Source organism: Mytilus galloprovincialis, chromosome 14 (genome assembly GCF_965363235.1).
Source record: "Mytilus galloprovincialis chromosome 14, xbMytGall1.hap1.1, whole genome shotgun sequence".
Lineage (NCBI taxonomy): Eukaryota > Metazoa > Mollusca > Bivalvia > Mytilida > Mytilidae > Mytilus > Mytilus galloprovincialis.
This window is the reverse complement of record NC_134851.1, coordinates 56,467,140-56,479,490: the sequence shown is the minus strand read 5'-3', so window position 1 is coordinate 56,479,490 and position 12,351 is coordinate 56,467,140. Positions and strand designations below refer to the sequence as shown.

The 12,351-nt window shown below is 33.0% G+C and overlaps 2 protein-coding genes across 2 annotated transcripts in view; one reads left to right on the top strand and one right to left on the bottom strand.

The window, feature by feature from the left end:
* LOC143059511 (uncharacterized) overlaps window positions 1–12,351 on the top strand; it is a 162,689-nt gene that overhangs the window by 133,128 nt on the left and 17,210 nt on the right. The gene's annotated exons all lie outside the window — the stretch shown is intronic.
* On the bottom strand, window positions 254–12,174 carry LOC143058119 (cell surface hyaluronidase CEMIP2-like). Its single transcript, XM_076231581.1, has 10 exons — window positions 12,017–12,174; window positions 8,776–8,995; window positions 5,645–5,808; window positions 5,013–5,154; window positions 4,373–4,540; window positions 3,658–3,876; window positions 2,768–2,872; window positions 2,030–2,166; window positions 1,232–1,304; window positions 254–426 (listed from the first exon to the last, which is right to left on the bottom strand). Exons 1-10 carry the CDS (start codon window positions 12,134–12,136, stop codon window positions 254–256), a joined length of 1,521 nt encoding a protein of 506 aa, XP_076087696.1. The 5' UTR covers window positions 12,137–12,174.

Sequence of the window (12,351 nt, the reverse complement as noted above, 5' to 3'; positions counted from 1 at the left end):
TGCCAAATACGGCTATGGTAATCTATGCCTGGGATAAGAAATTCCTTAGTTTTTCGAATTATTCAAACTTTTGAAAACGGGAAATTTATAAAAATGACCACATTATTGATATTCAATATATTGATATTATATGAAAAAGGGGATATAGATTTCAACACACACTTTATCATTCACTTGTTCCGTTGTTTCGTATAATTTTATCAGTTTTCAAGGACTTCCACTTTTCGACTTTGCATTGGAGTTTGGTGTATAGTTATACTTTTTTTCTGACATAACCAATAACCGTTCTTACAATAAGACCATGTGTTCCGTGTATAGTAACACATCTGCTGTTAGAATGATGGATAGAGTTGTGTTTGATCCATGGCCGAGTAGCTTCATTCTCATCAACATCCTCACACATGTGGAAATGAATTGGGTATCTGCCTGTATGTATGAATAACATATATAAAATTAATAAATATAAAGTTAATGAGATGTGGTATGAATGACAATAATATGATAACATCAATAGTGCATATTTTACTGCACCAGATGCACATTTCGACACTCGTGTCTCTTCGGTGATGCCCGAGTCCAAAGTATTTGAAAAGCTGATAAAACAAAATGGACAAAAAAAATATTTCAAAGTAAGGTGAATATAATTGGACGGATCTATCGCAAATTATGAATTTTCCATTCCAACAGCGCATGTATATAGAGTATTTATCACGCAGTTAATACGTTATTACGGTCCTTTCTTGATTTCCTTGATAGAGGGGTGCTGTTTATGAAGAAGCTAAAATCCCCAATTTCCAAGTGTTGAAGTTAAAGTCATCATTTTCAACACGGTTTTGGAAGCCATCAATACTGTTCAACTTCGTGCTTTGTTTTGCAGTTCAACTATTCTTATTTAAAGCGTTAACAATGAGTCTGTTGTAGACGAAAATCATATTTGGTGTACACAATCATAACCTAGGTATCTTTAATGAGTTGTTTGAGTCCATAACATTCCTTCAGAGTTTGTTATATTCTATGATTTGTTTTGTTTTAATCGATCTACATTATTTGAATGTCGGTAAACTACTATTGTCTTAGTTTATCTGATCTTCGTTTTCAAAGCAATTTCCCGCAATGATCTTGCAAAATGTAGAAAACAGAGGTTTCTATAATGTGACTTGCTTAACTGCAAGCTATATATAATGTAATCGAAACATTTAAAAAGGGCTATTCTGAGATTATTTTTACGTACCTAACACTTCTTGTTGACCAAGATCATTAAATTCTGCATTTTCAATATGAACGCTTTTGAATCCTTTCAGTACCTAAATATAGAGTTAATTGTAATGGAATTTTCAATATAAACACTTTTAAATCCTTTCAGTACCTGAATGTAGAGTGAAGTGTAATGGAATTTTACATATGAACGCTTGTAAAACCTTTCAGTATCGCAATATAAAGCTCTACAAATGTGAAGAAAAAAAAACAAAATGGCAGTTATTCGACTTTTACAAATACGAATTACAGAAACATTGGTCGTTTGGAGATTGGTTCTAACCCATTCTTCTACCATTCAGTATGGATTGAAAATTTAAAAGTGTGAAACTATACATTGATTAAAGCTATATCTACAAAGTAAACGCAGAAAGAAAAGTGTTGTCTCAAATAAGCGTTAGGTAATTTATTGCTACATTATAGATAGTATGCTGAGACCACAAACAGCAAACACCCCGGAAGTTCAAGTTCAGGTCAGTACTAAATTGATGGAGTAAAGGAAAATAGTTCTGGAACGGAAACGATCACTGCATGGAGTTTGCACATGTTTACACAAACAGGTACCCTTTTCCGTTAGCTGATTTCCTGGCGATATATAATTTAAGAAAGTGTATATAATAATTCAGGAATATGACAGTTGGTATCCATTCGTTTGATGTTTTTGAGCTTTTGATTTTTCCATTTGATTAGGGAATTGTGTTTTGAATTATCCTCCAAGTTCGGTGTTTTTTGGTATTTTTCTTTTCACACTGTGTTTACACAGTGATATACTAACCTTAAGATTTCCACCATATGTAGTTGATCCTTCGGCATCTTCAGTGTCGAACAAAATGTTTCTGGTTAATAGTCCGACTTCGCCTCTCATATCAACATTTTTGTAGATTTCTCCATAGTGAGTGAACTTCAATGGACCTGCAAAACAATACATGATGAAATACTACGAATATCTTAATGCTCTCCGTCAACTTTTATTGATAAATGAATGAATTAAGAAAACCAATCAATGTTATTTTCTTCCATGTCCATCTTCGTGAATGTATCAATGAAATGCACTTGTTCATGTTGTTGTCAATCCCCGGCGATCATTCATACAACCAAACAACTATCGCAATGTTTTATCCGCGAAAAGAGTTCAATATATCACTTCGCTTAATTAGTATTCTTAATCATGATACAGTTGAAATCTATTTTTTTAATTTAGTTTATTAATTTACCAAAAGAGAATAAAAAACAACCTAACAATACCATCAATAAATACCGAAAATATAGAATAACAATCAATAGTAAAACATAACGTTACACATCTGTTCATAAAGGGAATTTAGTTTAGCTATAATGTCATTATCTGTAATAATCAGGATACAATTGTGGGTGTGTCTATGTGTGGTCACATGAGTTTAATTAGTAAAGATACTTACCCGATACCCATAGCTCGTTATCATTACAGGATGAACATTCAACTGTGGGTGTGTCTATGTGTGGTCACATGAGCTTAATTATTACATATACTTACTTGACACCCGTATTTCGTTATTACTACAGGACGGACATTCAATTACTGTTTTGTCTTCAGCCTGCTTCCAGTCATAGTCGGTAGATGCAATAACGACAGTATCTCCTATGAAAAATAACAGAAGATGAAAAACATTTCTTCTTTAATTGTCGAAAAAGAGACAAAATCGAGGGTACAATGTAAAAGGTATGAAAATATTTCAAATCGATTTTTAATATATTAAAATATAATTGAAATTTAAGATATACTTTTAAAATCCTACACATCATGCTCAAATATAACAATTGTTTCGTTTATGGAACAGGATATAAGGAACCAATACAAAAACCTTAAAAATCTTAAAAGTGAACTGATTTTTTACTTGTTTGCTATAAGTAATTATTAAATTGAAATTTAGTTTCCATGGATACAAGATAAGTGAAATGTCACATAACGTGTAATAGCTAGTTAGATAACTAACAACTTAAGGTCTAGGATATGGATGTTTACTACTTAAGATCACCGCAAGGCCATCAAAAATGAAAGGAAAATAAGCGTATATCGTGTAATAAGCCTTCAATACCACATGGATAACAAAACAATGCGAAATGTGAGACAGCTGCAAAATTATTTTCTACTCAACTGTTATATAATTATGATTTAAAAATTAAAATCACAAAAATGCTGAATTATGAGGAAAATTCAAAAAGGGAAGTCCCAAATCAAATGGCAATATCAAATGATAAAACATATCAAATGAAAAAACGCATCAAACGAATGGACAACTGTCATATTTCTGACTTGATACAAGCATTTTCAAATGTAGAAAATGGTGGATAGGACCTCGTTTTACAGCGCTAAACCTCTCACTTGCATGATAGTCACATCAAATACCATTATATTGAACTAACCTGTTTCCCATATGCTGACATCTTCTATAAAAGTCAAAATTGGTCTGTATTTCAAATCAACTGCGACCAAGACTTCAGCTTTAGACTTTCCTTTCATTTTCATATTAAATGTACTAGTCACAACGACGATGAATTCTGCAACAACCATTGAAGCTTCGGCAATAGTTTTGCCTTCTGACTTCAACGGTAGGTACACCTCTTTCGTCATGGCAGTTGAGCCTATAAATAGAATGTGCTTATTCTTATATATGTTTTTATCACAATATCTTACTCAGAAAACAACTTCAATCCTCGATATCTTGGTTCGCACTATCAAGCTCGTGTACTCCATTCTGACAAAGACAATTTTGGTTGTACTAAGTAAGCATCTTTAGTCATAAGAAGATCAGACATAGGATCACTTGTTTCCTTGATCAAATTTATTGTTCTGTCTTTTGTTGAAATAAGAGGGTATAATCATCCTAAGCATCCCTGAACAGATTTATTGTTTCACATTTTGGTGTGAGCAGAACATAAGTGTAATTTGGAGATAGCTTTTATAGGTTGTCCCTGTTGCTCAATCATATTCATATCTTTATGACTAAATAGATATAAAAAGATGTGGTATGATTGCTAATGAGATACTAGTAGGTCACATCACAGCCTTCAACATGTAGTACTCGCTTACACCTGGGCCCCAAAATGACTAATGTAAAAACAATTTATATCATTTTACCTTTTGTTGTAAGAAGAGAATACATTGCATCCTCAGTGTCCCTGAGCGGATTTGTGCCATCTGTTTGTCCAGCTAAAATCTCAATTGCTTCAAGTGCTCCAGTGATGTCTCCTCTACGGGGTAAGTCTTTGTGTATTGCAATACCAACTATATTGCCATCGGGAATATCTGTATTTTACAATTTTACATACAAAATACAGTTTACACAAATAAAAAAATGAAATATGGCCATATGTATATTTAGATTATAATGACAAAGAATTTCAAAATAAAATGTTTCTATAAATAATATATCTAATTCGCAAATACATTTAACTGACGGATTTTGCAATGCCGTCTGACAAATTGCGAATAACTGACAAAAATAATCATTGTGAGATCGTATTAGTAATTCTTACAAATGTACATGAAAAAGACCCATTGTTGAAAATATTAAAGAGTTTAAACAGACCGGGTTTAATGAGAAGTTTAAAATTCTAATATCGATTTTTAATTTTTTGGTTAAAATACAATTTTTTAAATAACAAGAATTTCTGAGAAAAGAAAATCACGTCAGGACTAAAACTTTTATTAAATTACACTTTATGTGTTTATCAGATCAGAATTTACGCAACAAAAGGCTCTATATAATTAATCTTACCATCCAAGAAGTTTACAAATGAAATTATGAGGTTTGGATATTTTCTGCCATTAATCAAAAAGTTGAAGAAAGCTGAGTCAACTAGTTCTCCTGTAGTCGGGTTGATACTGTAAACAGCTAATCCTTTTTTATTAGTATTTTCCTGTAACAAGATTAATCAAATTAACCAATTGATTGATTGATTGATTGCAGTTCAACATTGTTGTCTATTTTGTACGACTCGGTTTTATTGGTGGAGGAAAGCCGAATCAGTGCCCTAGAAGCGGTATCACGATTTCCCGAAGATTACAAGAACAATGTTATATCAAAAAAAAAAAAAAACTGATATATCCCGATCACAAGATTTTTTATGATGTTATACTACTTTTTTAAAGTGTTATACAACTTTCAACAATATTAAAGAACAACTGATAGGAGTCGCGCGCACCTGTCACGTGCTGGATTGGTACTCACAACCTAAGGGGAAAAAGCCTGGCATCCGGTCCAATCTAGCTGCGCGTCACAATTAGCCAGGACCCCAGGCTAAAGGGGGAAACAGACAAGTGGTACGATCGTTGAACTACTCAGACCACTTGGTCAAACAATCTCGTTTCTCTAATCAGTGTACATGAATGTTTTCTTAGTTAACTTACTATTTGGCTGGCAATAACGTCTGTCTCCGTGTTGAACTTTGGAGCAGTCTGCGTAAATTTGGTCCAGGAAAGTTTTGGTTTTCCGTGAATTTCGAGTGTTCCACCAGCAGTTACAAACAATGCTTTATCTCCGCCGGCACCCAGATTGTTTTCTTCAACATTTCCTGAAATAAACAATTCAAAAGTATTCAAAATTTGTGAACAATTAATTTGTCGAAAAGTTTAAAGAACTTTAAAAATGAAACCGGGTTTAATAAGGTGATATTGTTCAATGTCGTCGTAGTGAGACAATGCATTATCATTCGGTCACACTTATGAGTTGTCTAGGTACCAACTTAAATGTTAAATGAAATAAAAAATCTTTTTGTTACACTTTTTTAATTTTGTAAAACTGTAACCGTACGTTATTTTGTGAACGACTAAAGAGAACATTACTTTTTATTTAAGCTTGAATGACAATAAGAATATGGCATTCAGTATAAAACTAGTAAATTAAATAACACATAACTGAGAGGGTGATATAGCTTCGTCGCGGTTGACAATGATTTCTCGTGGTAATAATCTGCTCTATCACCCTATCAGCAACGTGTTATTTATATAGTGTCAGGTGACCCTCTCAGATATGTGGTATTCATTTTTAGTTTAGTTTTTCAACGAAATCGATACAGTTTAAACGCGGACCGCGAAGAGGACATCAATATCAACTGTCTTACAAAATGAAATATTCACATTACCGTTTGCTCAATATGGAGCAAATTATTTGTGTCCCTTTTATTGAACAATACTTGGCTAATTGAAGAAGGATGAACTTAATTGGTTATCGACTAATTAGAAAAGGAAATAATAATACATACGTCATTTTAATTTTTACATTCACCCTAAAACAAATGTCCTTACAATGAAATCAAATCAGCCTGTAAATGTTCATTTAATGCTTGATTGGTGAGGGCCCTCATGGGGTTTTTGATTATGTGATTACTTGGCCGTTTTTTTAATGATTATTTGATTATTAAGCCAAATATTTCATGATTATTTGATTACCTAGGACTGTATTTTTAGTTTATGATTATTTGATTACTAAAGATAAGCAAATATTTAATGATTATGTGATTATATTGGCAAAAAAATGGTGATTATGTGATTACTAGGACCCCCCCCCCATGAGGGGCCTCATTGGTTGTTTGGTGTTTTATGCCATTACGTACAGTATTCATAGCTATATCGTGGCGACTAGTTTCGATAAGTGGAGGAATTCCAGTCGCCTGGAACACCGACCTTCGGTAAGATAACTGGTATTCCTAGTTACTTAGGATCGAAGTTGTACACATCTGTCATGTGTGTGTTTCGTACTCACATACTAAAGTGTTGAGAGGCTAGTGGAAAATTAAATGAAGTACTTGAACCATCTAGCCACCAAGGCCAAAGCAAATGTCTAAAGTAGATAAATACCATTTAACTCATGATCATTTAACCAAAATTTATCTTCCTGGGGGGTCCATAAGATAAGTAAAGCGTACATAAATATGAAACATAAGATTAAACAAAGTACTACAACATTTTATACTCACACAAATACATACATGTCATCAAAGACATCTATTTAACATGTTTAAAAGGATATATTTCTTATTTCTTTTTCAAATTTATATAAAGGATATAACGTTCTTTCTTATTATCTCAATGATTTTATTACTAGCATTTGTATTATAACTAATTATCATTAAAACCTTTTAATCATCTTAAAACATGAAAACACTTGTTATTTTGACTAAAAAGTTTTTTTGACGGTTAAAGGTCAATAATTAAGAGAGGTAATTGAGTTAGTGTAAGTTAAATATTTTTTGTCGTTTTCTTTGGAATTAGAGATCGTTTAGTCATCGTCGAAGTGATTGTAATTGTTTTCAAAATAAATAGTAGCAATAAGAACACCGCTCTTATTGTGGGATATAATAATAGTTCCCTGTCTTTTGTCTTTTTGTTTCTAACAACAAGGGGGATTTAGGTACCAGTATGTTGCATAGTAGAGAACCTTCATCTTGGAACTGCTACGAAACGTGCAGTGACTGAAATACTTTTTTTTTCATTGTAGCATCTGGCCCTTTTACTCAAAAAAGTTTATCGGAAGGTACCAAGACCTTGATGATAAATATTCCGTATCAACTTCACAAATGATACAAGATGGTCTTGGTGTAAAGATTCTGCGTACTGACGTTGTTTATCATTTTAATAACGTGTTATATTGTTCTATAATAAATATTACTTTTACTGTTTGATCTGTTTTCGGTGATATCTATTTGACGTGGCTCGGTACTTATACATCCCGTCAACGTGTTGTTTGTATTATCTTTCGTTTTTGCTGGCGTGTTTTGTACGTGTGACTTTCTATTTCTTCGGTACATATGAAGTGACTGTATTTTCAAACATTCCGCCATTATGTTATTGTTCTATTATGAGTTTGAAAATACTTTGAACGACAAAATTATTTTATATATATCTTCCTGTGTGACGTTTACATTCTGACGCCAAACATGCGACTCTTTACTAGTCACAGGACTTCTAACATTTCAATCCTTTATGGGTTGATTTAAAATACATTTATAAGTAAACAATGAATGTGGTTGTTAAATTTGATAGATGCATTTTTCATGTTTTTGTACTCCTTTGTTAAACTTGGCGTTGGGTTTTTTTCTAATTGAGATTGTGACACGCTGATGACTGTTGTACCCCTATTTTGACAATTTACCCATTACGTCTGTTTAGTTCACGCATCGTTGTAAATATAACGGAATTTGATGCTACTGTCATACAAGTAAGAGGTTTAGCGCTATAAAACCAGGATCAATCCACCGTTTTCTGCATCCAAAAATGCCTGTACCAAGTAAGGAATACGACAGTTGTTGGCCATTCGTTTGATGTGTTTTTTCATTTGATATTGTCATTTGATTACGGACTTTCCGTTTTGAATTTTCATCGGAGTTCAGTATTTTTGTGATTTTACTTTTTGCTAACTTAGAATCTAATTGTCATATTAGTACTATTAAACGTGTAGTTGTAACAACTTGAATTATTTCCGACCCCCCCCTTTCCCCACGACACCCCCACCATTACAACCCAATCCCCAATCTGCTTACCTAGAAATGTGATGTGAGTGTTTGACAGATATGGACAATCCTCTGATCCGATGTGAAGTTCTCCGTCTACTTGGACCCAATGTACCTTCAGGTGGACCTCAGTGTTTGGGTCCCAGACTAATTTACCAGTAGCTGTGATGACTATGGAGTATAATGTTGGTGGCTGTTCGTCTAGTAATATTGGTTGTGTGATTGTCAGGTTGTCATTTTCAGTTGGAGGCTGTAGTAAAAAAATAAATACATATTATATAATATGCATATGATGAAGACATACTCTTTCAATCAGTTTAATTGGGGTCTGGAACTGGCATGTCAGTAACTGCTAGTAGTCCTTTGTTAATTTATGTATCATTGCTATTTTGCTTAGTTTCTTTTGTTACCTATTCTGACATCGGACTTGGACTTCTTTTAAACTGGGTTTTACTGTGCGTATTGCTGTGTGTTTGTTTTTCTTCATTGGCTAGAGGAATAAATTGGAAGGATTGAGATCTCAAAAAACAAGTCAGGAGCCTCTGACCTTTGTTAGTCTTGTATGATTTTTAATTTTAGTATCTTTAATATATATCAATGAAGCACTGTGCTCCAAAACATTCCTGTAAACAGCCTAGATAGTGTCTGTAAAGTGTAGCCTGGAGCCCAACAATAAATTTCGATTGGATTCCAAATCCCGTGTTATCTCCCAACGTTATCGAAGTGGTTGTTTAATTTTTAGAAATAGACAAATAAATAAAATCTAATAGCTAACGGTCAAAAAGGTAATAAAAGATTTAAGTCGTTCGAGTAATATCACATTAATGTTTTATTAAACCACTTTAAAATGACAAAAACGAACTTTAAATTTCATTTTCAAATATTTATCGCAAAGAAAACAAATGTTTAGATACCAGATTTTCACTGTAAAAATATTATCGTACTTTCACATGTACTTGTTTTTTTAATCAAATTAAATGTACATAATATCTTTTAAAATTTCCTTAATATTACATTTTATTTGTACTAGACCTATAATCGACGAGTCAGGTTGTTCAACATGGTAGTTCACAAGGTAAACAATCTAAAGGAACAATTTTCTGACTAAAAGCCAGTTCACAAGGTAAACAATCTAAAGGAACAATTTTCAGACTAAAAGCCGACCAGTCTTATTATCTTTGGTCCTAAATGTCGAGTGTGATACACAGAGAAACAACAAATTAAAGTTTCAAGTCTTCGATGCGACCCTGCAGGGATCGACGCGGATCGAATCCATGATATCTTGCACTCATGGCAAGCAAACCTAGGCGTTTGTCAATCTAGTAATGAAGAACTATACATTAGTTTAAAACTTAAACTTAGTTAATCGATGATTTTACGGAAATTTGGAAAGCACTAAACAAAAACAAAAATATAAACTAATGCAATTTATATGATACACGTAGTACTATATACATGTGGAATTACGTTTTTTTTAAAAGAGGGACGAAAGATACCAAAGGGACAGTCAAACTCATAAATCTAAAATAAACTGACAACGACATGGCTAAAAATGAAAAAAAAACCAGACAAACAATAGTACACATGACACGACATAGAAAACTAAAGAATAAACAACACGAACCCCACCAAAAACTAGGGGTGATCTCAGGTGCTCCGGAAGGGTCAGCAGATCCTGCTCCACATGTGGCCCCCGTCGTGTTGCTTATGTGATAACAAATCCGGTAAATAGTCTTATTCGGTAGGTCACATTCATAAAAGGGATAATTCTTGCGATTATATAGTTAGTTAGGTTGACTAAACATGTTGGTTTTTATATAGAGAATCCAAAATAACACAAATTTTCCTTTTGGATAAGTTATCAGTGAAAATTAGAAAATCGTCAAAATTATAATGATTCTAATGATCCAACACGTGTAATCCTATACATATTTAGAAAAATCTGTAGGAAAAGAAGTCAGACAAATTTCTCCTTAGTTAATTTTATACCAGGACAATTGTAGTATTTTCAATCGTTATTTACAGCTTCGAGTTTGTATTTTCATAGTTATTACTATTAATTCATAATCTATTGCAACCGTAACTGCGATTTTAAAATAACAAAGTGTGTTCTTTTTTTGTACTGTTACATCAATATCCTATGTTTAGGGGGGCGGGAAGTGTTTGCGCCTTCAAACTAGTTTAACCCCGCCACATTATGTATTTGCTTGTTTTTCGTTCATTATTTTGTACATATTAGGCCGTTAATTTTCTCGTTTGAACGGTTTTACATTGGTCTTTTCAGGACCTTTAATAGCTGACTATTCGGTTTAGGTTTTACTCATTGATGAAGGTCACAAGGTGACCTATAGATGTTATGTTCTGTCATTTGATTTATTGTGGAGAGTTGTTTCATTGGAAATTATACCACATCTTATTTCTTAATTGTATTTTTTTTTTCATTAAATGCTGCATACAATTATGCAAAAAAATGTGAGTTCTTGTTTTATTTTTGCGGCAACTATTCCGTCGCAATTCACAAAAAATAAGAAAATAGTATCAAATACATTTCTGAACTTTTCAAATGTCCAACCCATAAACAGTACGTATTATCTATGAACGATTGACCATCAATTTGGTCTATCAATTAAGGAAAGTGTTCCTTTTTGTTGCTTCAATGCCAAACATATGGAAATTTTATTTAAAATAATCAGCTATAACATTCGTCTCAACTCGGCCGATTCCGTACCCTCATAGAGTAGCGGATTCTACCGAGGATTGCCGAATGGCAGCTATATCTGACTATTAGAAGACAGAGAAGAATGGCATGCAGTGCTAGCAATTTCCTTAAAACCAGTATATGATAAAGATATTTGTTAAACCAAGTATAAAAATGGACTTATTATAATTACAGCTTCTAATGTGTGCTCGACGACGAACGGACGAAGGTTTTGGATTGATAAGGATGTTTTGGACTTTTTGTAGACATTAAACGACACCACTTTCAACTCAGATCTTAAATATTTGGTATGGTAATCAAATAATCACTAAGAAAACGGCCATGTGATCACATGATCAAAAATCCCAAAAGGAGGCTCCAAACTGAATCAAATAATCACTATAGAAAACGGCCATGTAATCACATTATCAAAACCCCAAAGAGGAGGCTCCAAACTGAATCAAATCGAAAAAATATTATAAGAAGTCTAAATAAAATTGGCCAATTATTATAATGTCGTTTTATTGTAAAATGCAAGAAAATTATTTAATTCTTGATGTAAGTAATATTTACCGAGCCGCTCCACGTTCCAGCATGATCGCTCCATTTGAGTAAATTTGCGTCAGAATCCGGACACTGTGCTGCACAGGCAGCAATCAAAATAATATAGAAAAGGAACTTTAACAGTTCCATTTTGAAAGTGATTTTTCGTTATAATGAATTCGGGGTATTGGGTATCTTTTATATTATAGATAGTCTTGGGGATCATCACGGGTTTAATTTAAACCTAAGTCTTCTTAAATGTGCTTGTTGAATAACACCACGTAAAATTATAATTAAGCTTCTTGTGTTTATAATAAGTTTGAATTGATTTTAAGTAAAAATTGTATCACTGTCTACTGTTTTTA

Excerpts from the sequence above, each read along its gene's own strand:
- LOC143058119 (XM_076231581.1), bottom strand. The coding sequence starts at position 12,136 with ATGGAACTGTTAAAGTTCCTTTTCTATATTATTTTGATTGCTGCCTGT. Across the intron at positions 2,873-3,657 it reads TGTCAGCATATGGGAAACAG|GAGATACTGTCGTTATTGCA; the intron begins GTTAGTTCAATA and ends TATTTTTCATAG. Across the intron at positions 2,167-2,767 it reads TAACGAAATACGGGTGTCAA|GTCCATTGAAGTTCACTCAC; the intron begins GTAAGTATATGT and ends ATTGTTTTGCAG.